Source organism: Amblyraja radiata, chromosome 20 (assembly GCF_010909765.2).
Source record: "Amblyraja radiata isolate CabotCenter1 chromosome 20, sAmbRad1.1.pri, whole genome shotgun sequence".
Lineage (NCBI taxonomy): Eukaryota > Metazoa > Chordata > Chondrichthyes > Rajiformes > Rajidae > Amblyraja > Amblyraja radiata.
In genome coordinates, this window is record NC_045975.1 from 41,728,609 (window position 1) to 41,755,015 (window position 26,407).

At 43.0% G+C, this 26,407-nt stretch overlaps 1 protein-coding gene across 8 annotated transcripts in view; it reads left to right on the forward strand.

The window, feature by feature from the left end:
* Positions 1 to 26,407, forward strand: part of sox6 (SRY-box transcription factor 6) — a 651,687-nt gene that overhangs the window by 248,065 nt on the left and 377,215 nt on the right. For all 8 annotated transcript variants that reach the window (XM_033038493.1, XM_033038492.1, XM_033038491.1 and 5 more), the window contains one exon: positions 22,161 to 22,407. In XM_033038493.1, the coding sequence (XP_032894384.1) occupies positions 22,165 to 22,407 (243 nt within the window). In that variant the 5' untranslated portion in view covers positions 22,161 to 22,164. The remainder of the gene's footprint in view (positions 1 to 22,160; positions 22,408 to 26,407) is intronic.

The following is a 26,407-nucleotide window of genomic DNA, read 5'->3' on the forward strand; positions in this document are numbered from 1 at the left end:
AAATAATATGCTGAAATTGCAGAAGAATTAGGTTTATTATTTTCAAATGTACCGAGGAACAGTGAAAAACTTTGTTTTGAATGCTAACCAATCAAATCAGATAATACCACACATCAATACAACTCAAGTGCCACAGGTAGAGCAAAGGGATAGACTCAGAGTGCAGAATATAGTGCTCAGCATTATGGCACAATAGTTCTGAAGAAGGGGCCCGACCCGAAACGTCACTTGTTCCTTCTCTCCAGAGATGCTGCCTGTCACGCTGAGTTACTCCAGCATTTTGTGTCTATCTTTGGTTTAAATCAGTTCCTTCCTACACAGTTCTAGAGACAAAGTCCAATATCCTCAATGGGGTAGAGGTGAATCAGACAGTACCCCAGCTTATGGAAGGACCGTTTACAAGTCTGATAACAGAGGGGAAGAAGCTGTTCCTGAATCTGATGATGCGCGCTTTCAATCTCCTGTATCACCTGCATGATGGGAGTGGGAAGGAGGAATTAATCATCTTTAATCATTAAGAATGAATCATCGGTTGCTTTTTCGAGGCAGCGCGGAGTCAATGGTGGGGAGTCTGGTCTGCGAGATGGACATCCACAAATCACAGTTGGACGGACACTGAAAGGAAAAATTATTTTATATCGTTTGAGGAGGAATACTGATGGAGACATCTTACCTAAAACAGTAACTAATTTTCTTTCAAATTCTGATTGTCCTATTGTTCAATTCATGTTCATAAATTATAGAAGCAGAATAGGCCATTCGGCCCATCAAGTTTACCCTCTCCATTCAATCATGGCTGATCTATCTTTCCGTCTCGACCCCATTGTCCTGCCTTTTCCCCCATAACCCTTGACACCCGTACTAATCTAGAATCTGTCAATCTCCACCATATGAAGCAGTTTATTTTATTTTATTTCAGTTTAGCTTAAAGATACAGTGTGGAAACAGGCCCTTCGGCCCAACAAATCTGCACCAACCAGCGATCGCCGCACATTAACACTACCACACACACACACACACACACACACACACACACACACACACACACACACACACACACACACACACACACACACACACACACACACACACACACACACACACACACACACACACACACACTGGAGGCAATTTTACATTTATTCCAAGCCAATTAACCTACAAACCAGTACGTCTTTGTGGGTGGGAACTGAAGATCTCGGAAAAAACCTACGCAGGTCACAGGGAGAACGTACAAACTCCGTACAGGCAGTACCCATAGTCAGGATGGAACTGGCGTTTTAAGGCAGCTGTTGTGCCACTGTGCCGCCCTACAAATCACATTCCTGTGTTTTTCTTTGAGGATAAGTGAACTGTTTCATACAATACATTGTCAGACGAGGAATGAAACAAGTCGTTGACAACACTTGTACACCAAAATAACTGGATCAGTCTGTAAAATACATGGGAGTGTGAATTAAATCTTGCTGCGGTGAATTGGAATGAAAAATGTCACATTAGATATTTAAATGGGATTTGGAAACAGTATTTAAAAAACAGATGTAGTATTTTAGAAACTGTTGTTGTTCTGGGACTTGAAATTCTTTAGAGAACTGAGTGTTATCCCTTTGAGTACTGAATGTCCTATGCAGCATTCCAACATTTCACATGTTTCCTGCAAGATCTACAGAAAGATTTGTCTATGAATCTCTAATGCCGAACATTATGATGCACAATTGGAACAATATGTGTATTCGACCTGTCAATTCTGTAAAAACCTTAAAATCTAACGTCTAATGACATCCATGTGTTTGGGATCATTAGGGAATGACATTGTCGATAAACAGATCACCGCGGTAGGGCTGGATTGGCAGGCAAATGCAAACAGAAATAAAAAATAATATAAAAGAGGCAGATTAAATAACACCTGAGGGGGAAGGATGAGTGAACATTTCAGGTCTACGCTTTCATGGGGTCACAGGGGAATTACTAACTGAGTTTCATGCTACATTTTGGGATCTGTTTGACTGATCTTCTGCTGTAAAGATTTGGAATGAGTGTTACTTTTAACGTTGCATTTTCAAAGTAAATTTATTCTTGCAAATAATTTTTGTTACAATTAAATGGCACCTAGAAGAGGACTGATTAATGTGCTAATGAAGATCTTTCCCCCTAAAGACTGCGAACAATAAGCAATTCATTAGCGTCCCAGTGTCCAATAAACACCTTACAACCATTTTGGTTGCAGATAACTTTTCCTGATTGAAATCATCTTAAGTGTAGCTCTGGTGTTTCCATGCGCTGTGAAACAAAGCAGCTGTTTACAGCACGCCCCATCCTACCAAATGTCTGTCCCCACCACCATCCAGAGATGGCTGCAGCACATGTGTGAACGATATCAATGTTCTCTCCAGCTCACAAAGGGATCGTATTGTGACTGTATCATCCGACTAGATATTGAGCAGTCTGTGTAGCATTTCAATAACAGATCCTCTAACCGTTTAAGGGAAAGGCATTTGCTCTGAAGTTTAGTTTAGCGACACAGCATGGAAACAGGCCCTTCGGCCCACTGAGTCTGCTCCGACTATTGATCACCCGTTCACACTAGTTCTGTGTTATCCCACTTTCTCATCTACCCCCTTGCGCACAATGGGCAATTTACAGAGGGCCAGTTAACCGACAAACCCGCACGTCGTTAGGATGTGGGAGGAAACTGGAGGAAACCCACGCGGTCACAGGAAGAATGTGCAAACTCCATACAGACAGCACCCAAGGTCAGAATCGATCCTGGGTCTCTGGAGCTGTGAGGCAGCAGCTCTACCGCTGTGCCACCGTGCCGCATAAAACATCTAAGCCAAAGCACGGTGGTGCAATGGTAGATTTGCTGCCTCACAGCGCCGGAGACCCGGGTTCGATCCTACGGGTGCTGTCATTATGGAGTTTGTATGATCTCTCTGTGACTGCATGGGATTTCTCCGGGTGCTCCGGTTTCCACCCACTCTCCAAAGACGTACAGGTTTGTACGTTCGTTGGCTTCTGTAAATTGCCCCCTAATGTGTCGGATAGAACTAGAGCATGGGCGATCGCTGGTCAGCGCAGACACTATGGGCCATAGGGCCTGCTTCCACACTGTATCTCTAAGCTTACCTAAGGTAAAGCCTACATTGCCTCATCTAAACTAGTCCCATTTGGCCCATATCCCTCTAAACCTTCTGCATCTGCAGTTCCTTCTTGTACATACCTTCTCTGGCAATGTTGCCCCTCAGGTTTCAATTAAATCTTTCGCCACTCACATTAGTCCTACATCCTCCAGTTCTTGATTCCTCCACCCTGGGTAAAACATTCCATGTATTCACTTCCCTTGATGATTTTATGCAGAAAATCACCCGTCCACATTTTGTACTCCAAAGAATAAAGTCCTAGTCTGCCCAACCTCTCCCTATAGCTGAAGCCCTGAGACTTGGCATTATCCTTGTAAACCTTCTCTACACTCTTTCCAGCTAATAGACATATTTCCCATAGCAAGTCCTATAATGCTATCGGACCCTATAGCATGGTGCTCAAACCTGAACACAATACTCCAAATGCATCCTCCCTAAAGTCTTCTACAGCTGTAACGTAATGTCCCAACTTCTGTACTCAATACCCTGGCTGATGAAGACCAATATACCAAAAGCCTTCTTGAGCACCCTATCAACATGTGACGCCACTTTCAGGGAACTGTGTACCAGTACTCCTGGATCGATCTGCTCTACAACACTCCCCAGAGCCCTACCGTTCACTGTGAAGGCCCTGCCCTGGTTTAACTTCCCAAAAAGCCACACCTCGCACTTAGCTGCACAAACGATGATCCATTTTGCTGAACCAACAACTGATCAGCTGTGATATTTTAGGAGAACATTACCTACCACACAACATACCAGTTATCCTACCCAGTAAGGCACATTACTGTATTGTTGTATCTCTGTAGTGTTGTGCATTGCCTCAACTGTCTATATCAGTAACCAAGTCAACATTTGTAATACTGTATTACACATCATGTGTTGCTGACAGTTTCTTGTCTGCAGATTTCAGAATCTGAGTTTCATGAATGCAAGACAGAGTACAATTTGATTTCATCTCTTCCAATGTACTGACCACTTATTGGGTTACTGCTCCTACAAAGTTGAGCAGTTCCTTAGTAGAAACAAGAAAGTGCGGATGCTGGTTTACAAAAAAAAGTCACAACGTGTTGGAGGAACTCAGCAGACCAGGCAGCATCCTGCTGAGTTACTCCAGCATTCTGTGTCTTTTTTGGAGCAAATACTTACTTAGTTTAGAGCATTTGTGAGGCACAATGGCGCAGTGGTAGAGCTGCTGCCTTACAGACCCGGGATCCATCGTGACCACGGGTGCTGTCTGTACGGAGTTTGTACGTTCTTCCCGTGACCGCATGGGTCACTCTGGTTTCCTCCCACACTCCAAAGACGTACAGGTTTGTAGGTTAATTGGCTTCGGTAAAATTGTAAATTGTCCCTAGTATTGGTGGTGTACGGTGTGATCGCTGGTCGGCGCGGACTCAGTGGGCCAAAGTGCCCGTTTCCACACAGTATCTGTAAAGTCTAAAGTCTAAACTCATTGCAAGCCATTCACAGTAGTCTATCCAACTATTGGTTGTGCTATCTCAGTCAAAATTAATACCCACCCACCACATTGTGAAAATAAGATAAAACACTTTTTTTCCCTTTTGATCAACAATTTTGAAATTCTTTGGGCGTGGCATGAATAAATATTCTTTTCTATTTTTACAAAAGCCTCTTACAACAGATGTCAACCTCCAGAGCTCTTGATTAATGGGCAATATTACTTAATTGAAATAGTTCAGCAAAGTGGATGTTTTAAGTATGGATTTTGTAAAGTTCGTCTGCCTTTGGTAGGAATATTTTACTTCTTTATTGTTGACCACTTATCATTCACTTTATGCAAGAAAATGCATGAGATTGGAATTATCAAAGACCCGTCATTGCAAGGCAAGTAAGTTACATCAAGTTTATTTAATTATTTTTAGTTTTGAATTGACAAAATGTATATTATAGTTGGTAATTGAGGGGCGCACAACGGAATTTAATCAATCTGTTCATACATTTAAGCAGCATTTAATATCTAAGATAAAAGTTAATGCAGATGAGGCAGAAATTTGAATGGCCACGATAAGGCTGTATTTTTTTCAGACATCAGGTGTTTGCAAGCTGAAGAAAGAGATTTATTTCAAGAGATTCATAAATGTTTCATTGTCATCTATGCTGAGAAAGAAACAGTAAATTTACTGCTTGCTTGTAAACACAATACTAATAGATAACATATAATAAACTCACTGGAGTTTAGAAGGATAAGGGGGGATCTCATTGATGCCTGCCGAATAATGAAAGGGCTGGATAGAGTAGATCTACTTCTTCTTAGCGAGTCCACACACAAGATTAGAAGTTGTTCAGCCAGAGGTGAACACACTTCCCGGCATCTGCACACAATGGTGTCTGCCTTGTCGTTTCTTGTGCTTCTTGTGTGTGGAGATGGTGGAGAGATTGGTGGAAACAGGGTCGCAACGTGAACGCTCTTTCCTTGACCTCGATAGAGTAGACGCGGAGAAGATGTTTCCACCAGTGGGAGACTCCAGGACTAGAGAGCTCAGACTTGGAATAAAAGGACGTACCGTTACAAAGGAGATGAGGAGGAATTCCTTTAGCCAAAGGGTAAAACAGTGGAGTTCATTGCCACTGACAACTGTCATTGGGTATTTTTACAGTGGATATTGACAGAATCTTGGTTAGTGAGGGTGCCAAAGGTTACGGAGCAAAGGCAGGAGAATGGGGCTGAGAGGGAAACATGTGTCAGCCATGACCAAGTTGTGGAGTAGACATGATGGGCTGAATGGCCTAATTCTGTTCCAATGTCTTATGGCATTCTGGTCTTCTAGTCTCATAAACAACAAATATATAATAACCCTAATGTTAGTGCATTAACGCCCAAAGTCCTTAGTGCAACATATCATGATTTTACAGATCATGATTGAGTCCATGTTTTGTAGTAATCAATAGCCTGATCACGACAAAACATGGAAGAAGCTGCTCCTGAACCTGGACTTTACAGATTACAGGCTCCTGTACCTTCTTCCCGATGGCAGGTGTGAAATGTGAGCGTGGTCAGGGTGGTGTGGGTCTCTGATGATGCCGGCTGCCTTTTTGAGGCAGCGCCTCCTGTAGCTCCATTCAATGGTGGGGAGGTGAGTACCCGTGATGGAGCGGGCAGTGTGTGGTGGGGAGGCCAGTACCCGTGATGACCCCTGGTATACCTCTATGGTTCCATGAGTGCTTCAGTGACTCTAATAGGCAGTGCAGCTCAAGGTTTTGTGGTGAGTCTGATTTTTATTCAATGAAGTGGTCAGTAGCTGAGCAATAGTAATGGGTGGGAACTGACAGAGATTGTGGATCAGGGTGTGGCTCAGAAGCAGGAAATGTTAGAAAGATCTGATGTTTGCATGGATCCTAGCCGTACAGCATGGAAACAGGCCCCTCTCTTCAACTTGCTCGTGCCAAACAAGATGTCCCATCTACACTTGTCCCATGTGCATATTAGTTTTGTTTATTATTTATTTCACATGTACCAAGGTAACGTGAAAAGCTTTGTTGCATGCTATCCAGTCAAAGAAAAGACTATACATGATTACATCCAAGCCACCCAAAATGTACAGATGAATTATAAAGGGTACAACATTTAGTTCTAGATAAAGTCCGCTGAAAGATAGTTGAAAGGTCTCCAATGGGGAAGATGAGGTCAGGACCGTACTCCAGCTGGTGAGAGGATAGAAACATAGAAACATAGAAAATAGGTGCAGGAGTAGGCCATTCGGCCCTTCGAGCCTGCACCGTCATTCAATATGATTTCTATCACATATTCAATATGAATATATCGCCATTCAATATGTTTCTATCACACAGAGAGTGATGAATCTGTGGAATTCTCTGCCACAGAAGCTAGTTGAGGCCAGTTCATTGGCTATATTTAAAAGAGTTAGATGTGGCCCCTGTGGCTAAAGGCATCAGGGGATATGGAGAGAAGGCAGGTACAGGATACGGAGTTGGATGATCAGCCATGATCATATTGAATGGCAGTGCAGGCTTGAAGGGCTGAATGGCCTACTCCTGCACCTATTTTCTATGTTTCTATGTTTCTATGATCATGGCTGATCATCCAACTCAGTATCCTGTACCTGCCTTCTGTGGCTGAGAATTCCACAGATTCACCACTCTCTGTGTAAAAAATGATTTTCTCATCTCGGTCCTAAAAGACTTCCCCCTTATCCTTAAACTGTGACCCCTTTTTCGGGACTTCCCCAACATTGGGAATAATCTTCCTGCATCTAGCCTGTCCAACCCCTTAAGAATTTTGTAAGTTTCTATAGCTCGAGCTTTTGTAAGCTCAATCTTCTAAATTCTAGCGAGTACAAGCCGAGTCTATCCAGTCTTTTTCATATGAAAGTTCTGCCGTCCCAGGAATCAGTCTGGTGAACCTTCTCTGTACTCCCTCTACGGCAAGAATGTCTTTCCTCAGATTAGGAGACCAAAACTGTACGCAATACTCCAGGTGTGGTTTCACCAAGACCCTGTACAACTGCGATGATGGTTCTGTTGCCTGATCAAAGCTGGGAAGAAACTGTCCCTGAATCTGGAGGTATCTGTTTTCAATTGTCTGTACGTCTTGCCTGATGGGAGAGGGGAGAAGAGGGAGCGTCCGGGGTGAGACTGGTCCTCGATTATGCTACTGGCCTTGCCAAGGTAGAGTGGTGTAGATGGAGTCAATGGAAGGGAGGTTGGTTTGAGTGATGGTCTAGGCTGCGTTCATAGCTCTCTGCAATTTCTTGTGGTTTTGGATGAAGCTGTGCCCAAACCATGCTGTGTTGCATCTCGATAAAATGCATTTGTCCCATTTCCCTCTAAACCTTTCCTATCCTTGTACCTGTCCAAATGTATTTTAAACGCTGTCATAGTTCCTGCCTCAACTACCACCTCTGGCAGCTCATTCCATACACCCATCACCCTCTGTGTGAAAACGATGCTTCTCAAGCTCCTATTAAATGTTCCCCCTTCACCTTGAACCTATCATTCACATTAAATAATAGTTTGAGGATCTTGATGAAGTCCCTTTGACAGAACTGGGAGAGCAAGAAGACAAACTAGTTTCAAATGGCAGGGAGGGTCGGTGGGACAAAGGGGATGTGTCTGACAGGGTGCGGCCAAGGTTGTCATGGTGATAAGCGCTTCATGAAGCCAGCTGTTTTGTAGATTAATAAAGCACACCATCGCCTCTACTTCCTTAGAAGGCTTAGGAGGTTCGGCATGTCCCCAACACCTCTCACCAACTTCTACAGATGCACCACAGAAAGCATTTTAACAGGATACATCAAAGCTCCATCCAAGACTGGAAGAAATTGCAGCAAATTGTGGACACAGCCCAGACCATCTCACAAACCAACCTCCTTTCCATTGACTCCATTTATATCTCACGCTACCTCGGCAAGGCCAGCAGCATAATCAAGGACGAGTCGCACCCTGGCCACTCCCTCTTCTCCCCTCTCCCATCAACCAAACGGTATAGAAGTGTGAAAACGCACACCTCCACATTCAGGGACAGTTTCTTCCCAGCTGTTATCAGGCAACTGAATCATCCTACCACAACCAGAGAGCAGCGCTGAACTACTATCTACCTCATTGGTGACCCTCGGACTATCCTTGATCGGACTTTGCTGGTGTTACCATGCACTAAACGCTATTCCTTTATCATGCATCTGTACACTGTGAATGGCTCGATTGTAATCATGTGTTGCCTGTCCGTTGACTGGTTAGCACGCAACAAAGGCTTTTCATTGTACCTCAGTACACGTGACAATAAATTGAACTGAATTTAATGAAGCAAAATAAAATAAATAAAGAACTATGAAAATCTGTGAGATGTGAGTCAGAGCAGTAGGAATCGACTAGGAGACCAGGTCATGGCAGAAAAGGGAGGAAAACTGAAATAATATCACAGATGGGTGATGTGTAGATGCTGGTTTAAACTGAAGATAAACACAAAAAGCTGGAGTAACTCAGCGGGACAGGCAGCATCTCTGGGGAGAAGGAATGGGATTTTCCTTACAGATGGATAATCCAGGTTTAGGCTTATTATTGGTACAATCTAAGAACTGCAAATGCTGATTCACGCAAAAAGACACAAAGTGCTGGAGTAACTCAGTGGGTCAGGCAGCATCTCTGGAGAACATTCGCAGGTGATGTTTCGAGTCAGAACCCTTCTTCAACCTATCCATGTTCGGCTGAAGAGGGGGTCCCGATCTGAATGTTCACCTATCCATGTTCTCCCAAGATGCTGCCTGACCTGCTGAGTTACTCCAGCACTCTGTGGCCATTTAGCATTTATTATTGTCACGTGTACTGAGGTACAGAGGAAAGCTTTGTTTGCTTGTTATCCAATTATATTATTCATGAATATAATCAAGCCAAACTCAAGTACAATAGAGAGAGTGAAGAGAAAAATGCCATTGTGTAGAACAGTGTTTCCCAAAGTGGGGTACATGTACCCCCAGTGGTACGCGAAAGGCCTTCAGGGGGTACGCGGCAATTTTCAGCTATGTACTACTGAAACATAGATTCATAATTAGAAAAAAATACTGTGGTTATGAATTATTTTATTCATACATATTTGCAAATAAATTATATATTTCGTATGAATTCTCCTACTCAATTTGTGATAGCTGCTGCATTTGAGTAGTTTGCAGACTTCCGCGCGACAACTCGTAAGTTTTCGTTCAGCCTCACTTGCCCGAATGGTTTGCACTTCTTGTGCGTCAGCGACTTAGAAAGAGTAATCATATGGTCATGGATAAATGCCTTTCTAGCCCTTAAATTCTCAATTATGGATCATTGGTTAATAACTGGGTGTATAAAACGCACAAAAGAGAGCAATAAGGAAGGTAGAAGTAGCTGCAGACAACGTTAAAACGTAGATATATCTGGACCGTATGAATGTAATGAAATTGAGAAGGGTGTGTCACCTGACATCTGTAAAGGACCAACTAAGAAGATAGTGAAGAAACTTCGTAAGTACGATGTAAATTACTTGAAATATGGATTTTCATGGACGGGAGATGAAGATGAACCGGCTCCATTATGTGTCATTTGTCATGAAATGTTATCAAATGAGAGTATGAAGCTTTCCAACTAGAAGCGCCATTTTGAATCGAAACATATCGAATACAAAGACAAATCTTTCGAGAATAAATTAAAATTTTTAAATAGATTTTAAAAAAGCTCAGAAAATAACGTGGGGCCTGGCAGGAAGTGAGAATAAAAAGCCTTATTACCCTCATTATGGTGTCGCTCTTAATAGCGAAAAATGGCACACCGGAGACAATTGCGAAACTTTTCTCAAGCCTGCAGCAAAAATAATGGCAGAAGTAATGATTGGAGATGACGCACACAGGTCTTTTGATCTTTTGAAGGCCATTGTCGGATCTAAAAAAGGGCTTGTTTCAAAGATTAAAAATATCGCACCAGATGAAAAATCGACACATTGTTGCATACACAGAGAGGTTTTGGCTACACAAATGATGTCTACAGACCTAAAAAACATTCTAGACAAAACAGTGAAAATCATAAATTATATTTAAGGACGTCCGTTAAATGCCCGAATTTTCTCACAACTGAAGAAAGGGGTAGTAATCATACCCAACCTCTTTTCCATACTGAGGTTTGTTGGCTTTCTCGTGGAAAAGTGTTGAATCGGTTATTTGAACTACTGGTTTTTCTTAATGAAAGTTTTGAAATGAAAGAATGTTTACAAGACTGGAGATGGCTCTGTCAATTAGCAGACATATTTTCTGTTTTAAATAATCTTAATTTGTCCTTACAAGGCAAGGACATTTCTATATTTCACGTTCAAGATAAGGCGATCGCCACAGTGGCGAAATTGAAGTTGGGGCAAATTCGAGTTGCTAATGGAGAAGTGGGCTCTTTACCATCTCTTCATGAATTATAGACTAGTTCGAGTGAACAAATTGAAGACGGTGTGAGGATTATTATAATACAGCTTTTACCGAGTTTACAGATGAATCTAGAAATGTATTTCCCTGAATTGGACATAGATACTGAGTGGATAAGATACCCATTCAACATCAATCAATCAGTGCCAAAAGGTCTGTCACAAACAGAAGAAGAACAACTTTTGGAACTAGCTTCTGATGGATTCTTGACAAAAAACAAATATAAAGAGAACACATTTTCTTAATTTTGGTTACAAACACAAAATGAATTTACAGAATTGTTAGATAAAGGCCAAAAGTCAATTTCTCCATTTCCAAGCTCATACCTGCATGACGTTGGATTTTCGGCCCTTGTGGACATTAAGACGAAGAAGATGAACCACATATTAGATGTCGAACCGCAACTGAGGTTGAAATTAACAACTACAGAGCCAAATTTTGCCGAAATATTTTCCCAACATAAGCAATTTCATCCTTCACATTGATGATAAATGATTTTAATTAAAAATGTATTTACTGGATACTTTATTAATTTTATTCTAGTAATTATACAATATATTATAGAAAACGTTTGTTTTCATTCATACCTTAATCCAAAATAAAAATGTATGCAATTTTAATGGACTTTTACAATGAAATATGATATTTTTAACGAGGGGTTACAAGATGCTTACGAAAATTTACGAAGGGATACACGGTATCAAAACTTTGGGAATCACTGGTGTAGAATATAGGTCTCAGCATTGTAGCTCAACAATTCCAGAGAAAAAGTCCAATGTACAGCACTTTGTGTATTTTTTCGTAAACCTGCATCTGCAGTTCCTTGCTTCTACAGTGAAAAGCTTTGCTATCCAAACAGATCAGAGATACCATACATAGATACAATCAGTTCAAACTCAGCGCATCAGTTCCAGAGACAAAGTTCAATGTACACAACAAGGTAGAGGTGAATCGGACAGTACCTCAGCTTATGGAAGGACCGTTCAGAAGCCTGATAACTGAGGGGAAGAAGCTGTTCCTGAGGGTGCTAGGTGGGTGGTGGATGCTTTCAGGCTACAAGTAGCTGGTCGGTTCTGATACAAAGAAAGGAAGCAAATGGTCTGATATTGAATTCTGCGGGTTGGAGGACGAGTCCGTTCACTTTGGGGCTCAGTGGAACAGCGCAGAATGACACAGGCACACAGGTCAGAGTGGGAGACGGTTGGAAAATTAAAGCGGTGAACAGTTTAATTTAGAGATACCCATGGAATCCACGCCGACCATCGGTCACCCGTTCATACTAGTTCCATGTTATCTCACTTTCTCATCCACTCCCTGCACACTTGGGCAATTAACAGATGGCCAATTAACCTACACACCCGCATGTTTTTGGGAGGCAGGTTTAGAGTGGTTTGGGCCAAAAGCAGGCAGGTAGGACTAGTGTAGTGTAGTGTAGGCATGTTGGTTGGTGTGGGCGAATCCTAAATAGGGGAATGGAGATATAACAAGCTGCAAATGCAAGCATCTTGAGCAAACCATCCAATTGAAAGCTAATAACATATCAAAGCTCAACACAAAGTGCTGGAGGAACTCACTGGGTCAGGCAGCATCTGTGAAGGGAATGGACAGGCAACATTTTGTGTCAGGATGCTTCTTCAGACTTGTAGTGGTGAGGAGAAAGCTGAAAAAGAAGGATGGGTGCGGCAAAGCTTGGCAAATGATCCCCCACCCCCTAGCTTTCTCAGTCCCACTACAAATTGGCGTAAGTCATGTAAGGCACTGCCAGCTGTATTTCACATACTCCTCATCATGGACTTACAGAGTCACACAGCAGGAAAACAGGCCCTTCAACCCAACTTGTCCATGCTGACCATGTTGTCCCTGTCTGAGCAAGACCAATTTGTCCATCTCTCTCTAATCATTTCCCATCCATGTACATGTCCAGGTATCATTTAAATGTAATAGTACATGCCTCACCTATCTCCTCATACATGTGGGTAGCTTACAACCCAATGGTATGAATATTAAATTCTCCAATTTTAGATTAAACCCCACCCCACGTTCTGCCCCTCTTCTCTCTCCCCTACCTGGAGGCGCACCTATTCCTCCCCTCCCCCCCCCTCCACCCTCCCTCTCCAACCCACCTATATTCCTTCCTCCAGCTTCACATTTCACACCTTTTCCCTCCTTATCTCCTTCTCACACTCCTGGCCCATATCCTTTCAACCTTTCGGCACGGTGGCGCAGCGGTAGAGTTGCTGCCTGACAGCGCTTACAGCGCCAGAGACCCGGGTTCGATCCTGACTGCGGATGCTGTCTGTACGGAGTTTGTACGTTCTCCCCGTGACCTACATGGATTTTTCCGGGATCTCCAGTTTCCTCCAACACTCCAAAGATGTACAGGATTGTAGATTAATTGGCTTGGTGTGAATGTAAAAATTGTCCCTAGTGTGTGTAGGATAGTGTTATTATGCGGGGATTGCTGGTCGGTGCGGACCCGGTGGGCTGAAGGACTTGTTTCCGCACTATATCTCTAAACTAAACTAAACTAAACTAAACTTTCCTATCCACGTACCTGTTCAAGTGTCTTTTAAATGCCATTATGGTACAGGAAGATTGGAACATGTAAATCATTAATATTAAATATGAAAGACAATTCAATCAGAGTATTTCCTCATTATGTATAATTTGACTCTAAATTGCTGCCACAATGATTTCTCAGATGCAATTTTGAAATATTTATGTGTTTTTCAAAATATTATATTTATTTTAAAAAATCCATAATTGCATCAGTGAATCTCATTAATTTCTTAGTCTCTCTGATATTAATATTTTCTCCGGGAAGATAGAATTTCAGCACTGCCTGGCCTCCATAAATTATGAGAGTTGCCGCAACAGCTTTTAAACCCTTCTTGAAACAAGGACTGCTTCATAAAATTCTTATTTAAATAGGGATTAGCTTAATTATTTTATCTCGCACCTGATATTTCAAGGACTTCATTCACTGAAATATTCATGAAAACATGTGACAGATTTGTAAATTTTGTCTTTAACAGTTATACGGTGCTTTGTGAGAATTTTAATCAGGATGTATTTGCTTCAAGAAACCATATGAGGAAGTTAATGATTTTGCTAATTTGAAAAATGCTGGTATCATTACCGAAGGTTAACTGATTTGGTCATTTTAAAGAATAGACTACAAAGTGAATTTAGTCTAGGCAGCAAGCAGTCAGGAAATGGAACCTATATTCCTATTTTCCTTAGTTGCTTTTATTATTTATTGTAATCCATTTCTTTTCAAACATCTCTCTCTGTTCTTCTTATTCCCTTTCACCCTTCTCCCCAATGACAATCAAAACCACTCTCTCTCTCTCTGCCTCTCTCTCTCTCTCTCTCTCTCTCTCTCTCTCTCTCTCTCTCTCTTTCTCTGTATCTTTCTCTCTGTCTCTGTCCCTGTCTCGGTCTCTCTCTGTTAGTCTCTCCCTCTGTCTCTCTCTGTCTCTCTCTGTCTCTCTCTGTCTCTCTCTGTCTCTCTCTGTCTCTCTCTGTCTCTCTCTGTCTCTCTCTCTCTCTGTCTCTGTCACACACTCCCTCTCCCTTTTGTTTGAAAGTTGCATCATGTAGTCAGTCACAGCATGGAAACGGGCCCTTGGCCCAACTTGTCCATGCTGACCAAAGTGCCCCATCTAAGCCAGTCCCATTTCCCCTCTTACTTTCTTGAAGTTTTCTCGCTCTCTCCTAACATTCCCTGCCACCTTTCTCAACCACATTTCTCTGATATTTTCTTTTCCCTCTCGCTCTCTATCCATTTTCCCCTCAATCTCATCATTTTCTCTTTGTACCTCAGTGTTTTGGTTGGCTGTGATCATCTTCAAAGTCATCTGATACCTGACTTCAGTTGGAAGAGCAAACTGTTCACCCTCTGTTTGCCTGATTCGATAGTTTAATTTAGTTTTGTTTTATTTATTGTCACATGTACCGAGGTACAGTAAAAAACTTGTGTTGTGTGTTGTCCAGTCAGTGGAAAGACTACACATGATTACAATCGTGCCGTCCACAGTGTACAGATACCAGATAAATGGAATAATGTTTAATCCAAGATAAAGTTTAGTAAAGTCCTTTTAAAGGTAGTCTGAGGGTTTCCAATGATGTAGATGTTGGCTCAGGGCTGCTCTCTAGTTGTTGGTAGGATGGTTCAGTTTCCTGATAACAGCGGGTAAGAAACTGTCCCTGAATCGGGAGGTGTGCGTTTTCATACTTCTGTACCTCTTGCCTGATGGGAGAGAGGAAAAGAGGGAGTGACTGGAGTGAGACCGGTCCTGGTGTTTGCTGTGGCCTTGCCGAGGCAGCGTTATGTGTAAATAGTTTTCCTCAGAAACATTTTGTGTGCAATGGAGGAAGTCAGGTAGACTAGACTTGACAAGGTAGCAGCCCTTCAATAAAGTTACAGGACCCCAACTGGGACTTGGCACAGTTCGTACACTTAGTGAATATTGTGATTGAATCAGTCCCACCACTTGACAAGATACCCACTGAGAGCATGCACCTGGCAAGATTGAAGTGAAAGATGAAGGCAGGCATTATCTCAGACATCTTCTAACTCGCTGTGCTGTTTTGGATTAATTTGTTACCTTCTCAATTGCATCCAGGTCAAATCAAATTGGTTTAGTTTAGTTTAGAGATACAGCGCGGAAACAGGCCCTTCGGCCCACTGAGTCCGTACCGACCAGCGATCCCCGCAAATTACCACTATCCTACACACACCAGAGCGTTCTCAGCTTGTTTTAAGGACAGCTCCACCCAAGACCGCAAGAAATTGCAGCGAATTGTGGATGCAGCCCAGACCATCACACAAACCATCCGTTATAACTCACGCTGCCTCGGCAAGGCCAGCAGCACAATCAAGGACGAGTCGCACCTTGGCTACTCCCTCATCTCCCCTCTCCCATCAGGCTAAAGATATAGAAGTGTGAAAAAGCACACCTCCAGATTCTTCCCAACTGTTATCAGGCAACTGAATTATCCAACCACAACCAGAGAGGGCTGAACTACTATCTATCTCATTGGTGACCCTTGATCAGACTTTGCTGGCTTTACCTTGCACTAAATGTTATCCACTTATCATGTAAATGATTGCAACCATGTATTGTCTTTCTGCTGACTGGATAGCACGCAACAAAAGTTTTTCACTGTACCTTGGTACACGTGATCATAAACTAAACTGAAGCTGAGAATTTGCAATTTCTTTTACCCCAAGCCAATTAACCTACCAACCTGTATGTCTTTGGAATGTGGGAGGAAACTGGAGTTCTCCAAAAAAAGCCCACGCAGGCCACAGGGAGAACGTAAAAACTCCTTTACAGACAGCACCCATAGTCAGGATCGAACCCATGTCTCTAGCGCTGTGAGGCAGCAACTCTACCGCTGCGCCACCGTGCCGCCGTGGGTCTTGGGCCATAATTCCAACACCTTCTGGACAAATGTAGTGCCATGTTTTGTCACATATCACATTTTGTCCAACCATCTGAATAGATCATTAAACCACTGAAAGCGTTTGAGTCTGCTGTTACTGCTAACTGCTAACTCAGTTATGAGCTGTGGACTGTGTTTGCTTACACTAAGAGTTTTTTGCACTAGTATTGTGCTCATAAATGTTTTGAATCTTTGCGTTTCGCATATTGTAGGCTAACATTCGTGAAAAATATAGAAACAAGGAACTGCAGATGCCGGATAACACAAAAGGGCACAAAGTGCTGGAGTAACTTAACAGGTCAGACAGCATCTCTCGAGAACATGTATAGATAACATTTTGTGTCAGGACCCTTCTTCAGACTTAATTTCTTCTTCAGAAGGATCCTGATACAAAACATCACCTATCCATGTTCTCCAGAGATGCTGCCTGACCCGCTGAGTTACTCCAGCACTATGTGAAACGTCACTTATCCATGTTCTCCACAGATGCTGCCTGATCTGCTGAGTTACTCCAGCACTATGTGAAACGTCACCTATCCATGTTCTCCACAGATGCTGCCTGATCTGCTGAGTTACTCCAGCACTTTGTGCCCCTTTCTTCAAATATTTCCTGGATGTGAACAGGGTTTGAAAGGTGTTAGGAAAGTTTGTTGTAAAGGTGGTGGTGTAGACATAGGCAGAGATGGGAGACAAATTTGTCCGAATGCCCCATGTTGTCAAACAACTGTCAGAGGTGGATGAGATAATTGAGCTCAGTTTATAAGGACTAACGTACCAAATGTCCGCTCATTTAGGAGAAAAATATGAAAGCAAACACTGTGTTTGGGAGCCAGAAAATAGAGCGATAATTCCCAGGCTGAGGTTTAATTGTCCCGTATTTAATGTAAAATAGTACACTTCATTTCACAGAGGTAGACCCAGGCTGGATCAAGCTGAATGATTTAGGCTTGGCATTTGAAACATTCTGGTTTGATCTATGGACCAAAAGGAATGAAAGATAGAATGGATGTACTTATTCAACAAGTCACCCCATTTTCCATTGAGATTAATTTGTGTTTTTGCAAATTGTTGAGTACTGCTTTCCAGGCAATATCAGTGGTAAAACGTGACATGTTTCATGTATTCAGGCTACATCATCACAGATACCTTTCCTCATACAGACCTGTGAGTATATTTAACACTGTGGCTTAGGAATGATTGCTGGTTATTAATGTTGAGATAGAAACAAGGAACTGCTGATGCTGGTTTACCAAGGAAATGCACAACGTGCTGGAGTAACTCAGCAGTTTGGGACCCTTCTTCAGACTGATAGGAAACCATATAACCATATAACCATATAACAATTACAGCACGGAAACAGGCCATCTCGGCCCTACAAGTCCGTGCCGAACAACTTTTTTCCCTTAGTCCCACCTGCCTGCACTCATACCATAAATATAACCATATAACAATTACAGCACTAACGAAACGTTTCGGGTCGGGACCCATCTTCAAACTTCGGATCCCAACCCGATCCGTGTTCTCCAGGGATGCTGCCTGACCTGCTGGGTTACTCCATCACTTTGTGACATTCCTTACTGATTCAGTATTGTGGGGTTAATCTCACTTTCATATTTTTTGGATTATTATTGGTCAGGCAGCACGGTGGCGCAGCTTATGGAGCTGCTGCCTCACAGCGCTGGAGACCCGGGTTCAATCCTGACTCACATGCGGTCTATGTGGAGTTGGATTAGATTAGTTTGGTTTAGGTTTTAGTTAAAAAAACAACATGGAAACTAGCCCTTTGGCACACTGAGTCCCCGCCAACCATCAATCACCCGTTCTCACTAGTTTTATGTTATCCTACTTTCCCATCCACTCACTACACACTAAAGGCAATTTTACAGAGGCCACATATACTTGAATCCCACACGTCCAAACCTGCAAACTCCACACAGACAGTACCCAAGGTCAGAATCGAACCCGGATCTCTGATGCTACGAGGCAGGGGCTCAACCAGCTACTGTTAATGGTGTAGGATTAGTATAAAGGAGTCACTGGTAGTCAGTATGGACTTGGTGGGCTAAAGGGCATGTTTCCTTGCTATATCTCTGTATCTATCTCATTCATTCTCTAATTGTCTACCGTGTGTTAATGCAGGCATTCAAATACCTTCTTGCTTCACTAACATAACCTATTGAGTCTGCAGATTGACTACAATTCCAGAAACATTTAACTGTAAATAAATGAGTAGGAAGGAACTGCAGATGCTAGTTCATACCAAAGATAGACACAAAGTGCTGGAGTAAGATGGAATGGTCAACACCCTTCTCAACCCCAAACCTCATCCATTCCTTTTATCCAGAGATGCTGCCTGTCCCGCTGAGTTACTCTAGCATTTTGTGTCTATCTTCGATGTAAACCAGCATTTACAGTTCCTTCCGACACAAAGTCAGCAGGTCAGGCAGCATCACTGGAGAAAAGGAATTGGTGACATTTCGGGCTGGAACCCTTCTTCAGACTCAGAAGTTGGGTTCTGACCCAAAACGTCATCTATTCCTTTTCTCCAGAGATGCTGCCTGAGCCGCGGAGTTACTCCAGCACTGTGTCTACCTGTTTAACTGTCCGTAAATGCAGGATTATTTTAATGCTTTGTACTCACACGCGTCAGCATGTGTAAGATTATATTTTTCAGTAACCAGAGGGTCTTGTAACAGTCTGTGTACAATAACGGATAATAAAATCCAGCCTTCCCCATTTGAACTTTGAGCAATTGAATGTCTTGTTTTCCCTTTGTGAAAGTACCCTGTTACTTTCTACAGTTCTGAGGGAATGATATAATTCATGGTGAATACTTCACTGGTGACTTTCTATAGTTGCCATGTAGATAACTGTGTATAAAGTCACACAACATGAATCCATTAATTTACCACAAGTGTGCCCACTGTTTGTTGGGCAATATATGGTTTATGATCGTCGGAGCACCTCATATTTCGCTTGGCAGCTTACAACACAGCGGTATGAATATTGATTTTCTAACTTCAACTAACCTTTGCATCCCCTCGCTCTCCGTCCCTCCCCCGCCCAAGTCGTTGAACCAGTTTCAAAGTTGTCTTGTTGAGTCTCATTGTCTGTAACTGGGTTTCCCCTAGCCCACAGCTTACAATGGCCTGTTTCCTTTATCATCATTACTTTGCTGCATATCTCTCATTCATTGTTCTATATCTCTCTACATCACCGTCTATATCTCTTGTTGTACTTTCCTCTAACAGTCTGAAGAACGATCTTGACCCGAAACATCACCTATTCCTTTTCCCCAGAGATGCTGCCTGGCCCTTTAGAGATGTATAAAATCATGAGGTGAATTGATAGGGTGATAATGTGGGCTTTTCCCCAGGGTAGAGGAATCAATAACTAGTGGACAAATATTCAAAGTGAGAGGGGCAAGATTTATGAACGCAGATAAAACATAATAATCAAAAACACAAATAAATTAAAACCAAAGTGGGCAGTGCAACCAAAGATACAGTCTATAGAAGATGATAGTCGCCGAGGTTAGTGTTGTGCAGTGTTCTAGAGCCTGGTGGTAGCTGGGAAGCAGCTGTTCTTGAACCTGAAGCTCATGGTTTTCAGGCTCCTGTAGCTACATCCCGATGGGAGCAATGAGATGAAAGTGAATATTGAACAATGGAGACCCGACATGGGGAGACTGCCGTGGGGGAGGGGGAGGGGGGAACAACAAGGGGGACCTGGTGAAGGGGAGTGGGGAACAACAAGGGGGACCTGGTGCGGATAATCTATAACTTTTTCAGCGCCCTTTATGTGGTGACTATTTGCATATCGTGGGAATGCAAGGAAAGAATTTCACCGTGACTTGTCACATGTGAAAATAAAGTATTTATTCATTCATGCATTCATTCATTCAGAGTGTGGCCAGGATGGTGTGGGTCCCTGATGATATTAGGTGCGTTTTTGAGGCATTCTCTCCTACAGATCCTTGCGGAGGTCAGTACCTTTGATGAACCACGCCTTGATAGATAACTTCAGGCTGTAAGAAAGAACTGCAGATGCTGGTTTAAATCTGAAGAAGGGTCTCGACCCAAAACGTCACCCATTCATTCTCTCCAGAGATGCTGCCTGTCCCGCTGAGTTACTCCAGCATTTTAATTATGTGGGAAGGGGCCGTTTACATGGGAGTAGCCAAAGAGCCTGCAGTTACAGAGGGGACACTGAAAACTCATTGTTAATATGTAAAGACACTATCCATTGACAGGCCTGAAAAAACACAATAATACACAGATAATTCATAATAATCAAAAACACAAAGATTAGCAACCATGATCCTAGATAACCTTAATGGTGCATGAACCAAATTCTGTAGTGCAACCAAAGGTACAGTCTATAGAAGATCACAGCTGGTAAGGTTAGAGTTGTCTAGGGTTCAAGTGAGTGGGAAGGGTCTCGAACGGAAACATCACCCGTTCCTTCTCTCCAGAGATGCTGGGTGTCCCGCTGAGTTACTCCAGCATTTTGTGTATCTATCTAGGGTTCAGACATTGCAAATATCATGTTGGATGTGTGACCAACCAGTCAACGTTTGATCACGGGGCACCTCGACCCCTTGAACGGACCTGCACATCCACATTCTTTACCGTGGCTTTCACTGGCAAAATCTGTGGCATCCTCGAGTTCTCAATTCTCCTAAGGAATTCTTCACTAATTTCGGGATCTCTGGTGTTGCTGCCAGATTTAAAGTGTTGCCAGATGGAAAGCATACGAAGTTCCATTCTCCAGTGGTGAATTACCACTCGTCCTGACAAGTGACAGATTATGCTGGCTCACATTCCCTTCACCTTCATTTATACAGTAACTGTACGTTTTCCTCTCACATTTTCCCCGTTAGAAATGCTTAACCAACTTGATTAAACATCCATTCCGTAATTGATCATTTGTCCAGTAAACTGTTGGCCTGTTAACTTTTCATTACTTCTCCACTTATAAAGCTATCACAATTTCCAGCTGTATGAAACGACATTCTGCTGTACCTCGGCACACGTGACAATGATGAACTAAACGAAACTAAGAAGGGTCTCGACCCGAAACGTCACCCATTCCTTCTCTCCAGAGATGCTGCCTGTTACTCCAGCATTTTGTGTCTATCTTAAACTTCACCACTACCTACCTGGTGTACTTGTGTGTGGGTTAATTGAATTCATGTATAGCATGATTTGATTGCCTAGAAACAAAACAGCAGCAGAGCTGCTGCCTTACAGCACCAGTAACCTGGGTTTGATTCTGACTACTGGTGCTATCTGTACGGAGTTTATATTTTCTCCCTGTGACCGCGTGGGTTTTCTTTGGGTGCTCTGGTTTCCTCCCACACTCCAAAGACATGCAGGTTTGTAGGTTAAGTGGCTGCGGTAAAATAGTAAAATGTCCCTTGTGTGTAGGTTTGTGCTACTGTACATCGCTAGTTGGCACAGACTAGTGGGCCAAAAAGCCTGTTTCCACGCTGTATATCTAAAGTCTAATGGTCTAAGGGTGGGTCTAGCGTAGATCGTGGTCGGCACGGATGAGTTGGGCCGAAGCTGTATGACTCTATGACGAAGCTTCCCGCTGTATGACTCTATGACGTATGACACTCATCGAACCGCTGTTGTTTTCCGTTACATTTCAACAGCAGAATGTCTTCCAAGCAAGCTGCCTCTCCGTATGGTTCATCTGCTGATGGGGAGGAAGCCATGGTCCAGGATCGACTAGTACGGGAGAGGGAGAGGGAGGAACTGAACGACCAGCACTCGGCCTCACACCTGCCCCTGCACACGATAGTGATCAATAAACCACCGCCCGAGGAGCATACGCCCATGGGCGGCAGCCTGCAATCCGACAACGACTGGGACAGGATGTCCAGCACTCAGCACCGAGCAGTAAGTACACTTCACAACCTAGCACAGCACTGCAACAGGCCCTTCAGCCCACAATGCTTGTGCTGAACATGACGTCAAGACCAACTCATACAAGTGGAGAGGATGGTCCCACTAGTGGGAGAGTCGAGGACCAGAGGGCACAGCCTCAGAATAAAAGGACGCACTTTTAGGAAGGAGATGAGGAGGAATTTCTTTAGGCAGAGGGTGGTGAATCTGTGGAATTTTTTGCCATACATACCTGTGGAGGCCAAGTCAATGGATATTTTTAAGACAGAGATTGACAGATTCTTGATTAGCACGGGTTATGGGGAGAAGGCAGGAGAATGGGGTTGAGAGGGAAAGATAGATCAGCCATGAAATGGCGGAGTAGACTTGATGGACCGAATGGCCTAAATCTGCTCCTGTAATTTGTGAACATGAACTTATGAACTCTAATGCCCCCGTCCCTTAGGAAACCTGAACGGAAACCTCTGGAGACTTTGCACCCCACCCAAGGTTTCCGTGCGGTTCCCAGAGGTTTTTGTCAGTCAGGTAGTGGAAGGTAAGACCTGCAGCCTCCGGCAACCACCTTCAACTAGCATCGCAACCGGCTTCGACTAAAAAATTACCGATTTTTAAAACGGCAACCTATTTTTAGTCGCGGCCGGTTTTTGAATTTTTTGAAATAATTGCCGGAACATAGAAGAAGTGGAAACCACTTTCGACCATTAGGGAGACTGACAAAAACCTCCGGGAACCTCCGGGAACCTCACAGAAACCTTGGGTAGGGCGCAAAGTCTCCAGAGGTTTCCGTTCAGGTTTCCTAAGTGGGACAGGGGCATTATCTGCCTGCACATTATCCATATTCCTCCACTCTCTGTATATCCATGTACCTATCCAAAAGTCCCCTACATACCACTATAGTACCTAAATCCATTTCCTAAAGCTATATTATGCTTAACCAGGGGATGAACACATGTGTCTGTGCCGAATATGACACACTAGTTCTACGCTATCCCACTTTCTCATCCACTCCCTACACACTAGGGGTAATTTACAGAGGGCCGATTAACCTACAAACCCGCACGTCTGTGGGATGTGGGAGGAAACCGGAGAACCCAGAGGAAACCCACGCGGTCACGGAGAGAATGTGCAAACTCCGATCAGGATCGAACCCAGGGCTCCGGTGCTGTGAGGCAGCTAGTCTACCTCTGCACCATTACAGTCTTGGTCTGGATCACCCAAGCAGTCATTCTTCACATTTGTTTCTGTTTAGCTGTTGTCTTAGCAGGTGTTTGGTCATATAGAAACAAATTGTCATGACTCAGTATCCGTGCTTGCACACATCATCCAGCAGGTCAGAGACTCATGATCAAGCAAGGGAGTTCTTGACATTGGTTTTCCCAACCTTGTGTCAGGGGCGTTGGGATCGACAGCTGTCTTCCAACTGTTGCCTTGGCAAAGATCAGGGATTAACCCTGTGGTGAATTTGGGTTGTATCCATGTGCAACTTATTGCGTGATCAATTTAGCCTTCATCCAGGAGGGATCTACAAAACTTTAAAGATGCATTTCACTTACAGGTACAAATAAATGGTGAATGAAAATTAGATCTGATTGGAAACTATATTATGATCACAAATATACACTTGCCCTTTTTTATATGATGTGCTAAATGATTTAATTGTGACAAATGCTCTTTTGATTTTAACTTTAACATTGTAACAGTACTTCATAAAATGCAAAGTATGGACAATTGATATTGTAGGAACGATTATTTTCGCGTTGTTAATTCCTTCTATTCCTACTTCCCAGCACAACTCCATTAATTATTGAATTTATTGATTGATTGGTTGATGGAAAGGTACAGCATGGAAACAGGCCCTTCGGCCCACTGTGTCCACGCCGACCATCGATCACCCGTTCACTCTAGTTCTGTGTTATCCCACTTTCTCATCCACTCCCTACACACTAGGGGCAATTTACAACGGGCCGATTAACCTACAAACCCGCACGTCTTTGGGATGCGGGAGGAAACCGGGGCATCTCTTGGAGTAACTCACGGAGATGCTGCCTGACCCACTGGGTTACTCCAGCACTTTGTGTCTTTTCAAGACTAAACTACTTGGTTGAAAGATTAAAACATTGACTGTTCCTGGAAGCTTGGAGCATGGAATGGTGAGGAATGGTGTCAGAAGTTTTGCTTTTTTTGAAATGAAGACATTTTGAGACTCTCTCTGAATTGGAATATCTCATTGGAGACGTGTAGGAAGGAACTGCAGATGCTGGTGGGTTTACACCAAAGATAGGCACAAAATGCTGGAGTATGTCGATGGTGAATGTTTGTCCCGCTGAGTTCCTCCAGCATTCCTCCAGCATTTTGTGTCTAACCTCATTGTAGACCTTTCAACTATCTTTAATCAGAATGTTGAACCTTTTATCCCTTATCTATGCACTGTGAACAGCTCAATTGTGATCATGTACAGTCTTTTTGACTGGACAGAGCGCAACAAAAGCTTTTAACTGTACATATAGCAATAATAACCTAAACTAAGCTAAACTAAACAAAACTAAATTAAAGAGTGCCAATCGCTAACTCTCCTTGTTGGGATCATGGAAGGACATGTATTGAAATGTGTAGGAAGGAACTACAGGTGCTGGTTCAAACCGAAGATAGACAAACAATGCTGAACTCAGCGGGACAGGCAGCATCTCTGGAGAGAAGTCTGCAGAAGGGTCTAGATCCTGAAAAGTCATCCATTCCTTCTCTCCAGAGATGCTGCCTTTCCCTCTGAGTTACTCCAGCATTTTGTGTCTATCTTCGACATGTATTGAAAGGCGGTAAGGTGTGTGATTCTGTTGCAAGGGTACACAAAGGAACAAAGATCTCTAGATTTCCAGGCAGCTAGCTTAGTGCAGCACAGGAGCAGGCGTGTTGGCCCATGGTGAATGTACCAAACATGATGCCGTGATGAATAATCTCCTCTGTTTAGTTTAGTTTATTGTCACATGTACAGAGGTACAGTGAAAGGCTTTTGTTGCGTGCTAACTTGTCAGCAGAAAGACTATTCACTATTACCGTCGAGTCATCCACTGTGTACAGATACAGGATAAAGGAAATAACATTTAGTGCAAGGTAAAGTCCAATAAAGTCCGATTAAAGATAGTCTGAGGATCTCCAATGAGGTAAATGTGAGGTCAGGACCATTCTCTAGTTGGTAATAGGATGGTCCAGTTGTCTGATAACAGCTGGGACGAAACTGTCCCCGAATCTGGAGGTGTGTGTTCCCCTCCAGATCCCATGCCTACCCTATCTCAGGAAGACATTGCATTGTGTAATGGCTTCCTGTAAATGTTAATTTAATTCTCTGAGCTTCATGTGAACATGTAATTTCACATATGACAATTAAGTGCTTTGAGCAGTCAGAGGAGATTAGTTTAACGGCATCTTATTCAGCATGGACATTGTGGGCCGAAGAGCCTGTTCCGGTGCTGTACTGTTTTCTATGTTCTATGTTCGATGACAAACATTGTATCTGATGCAGATCAATAAATGAGAAATGGAATATCAGCCAGCATTTTCACTCTTCAAAGCTGAAAGTACAGAGAATGTTTGTGAGCCAAAATGAGAGAGGTAGCGTATAAAAATCAGAGGGAAAATTACAAAACTCAAAACAGATTGAGTGAGTTTGAATTTGTGTGTGATGGAGCAGGGCAGAATCAGGAGTCTGCTTTTAAATTTCATCTGGGGAGCTGTGGTATTGGAGATGATTAAATGGTTACAGATTCTATTGATCATGGACTGAGCAAACAGCCAAATACCACTTTAGAATTGGCAATACTGAACAAATGCTTCACAGAAAATAGTACAACCTCGATATCATGCCGGGATTGGGGGCAATTTCAAACCCACATTTCAACTACCGTGGTAAAAGTTAATCCGTCCTTTACCTAATTTTAGAAACCCTCTTTCTTTTTTAGATACAGTACAGTATATACCCGGGCAGTTTGAACAAATGTTG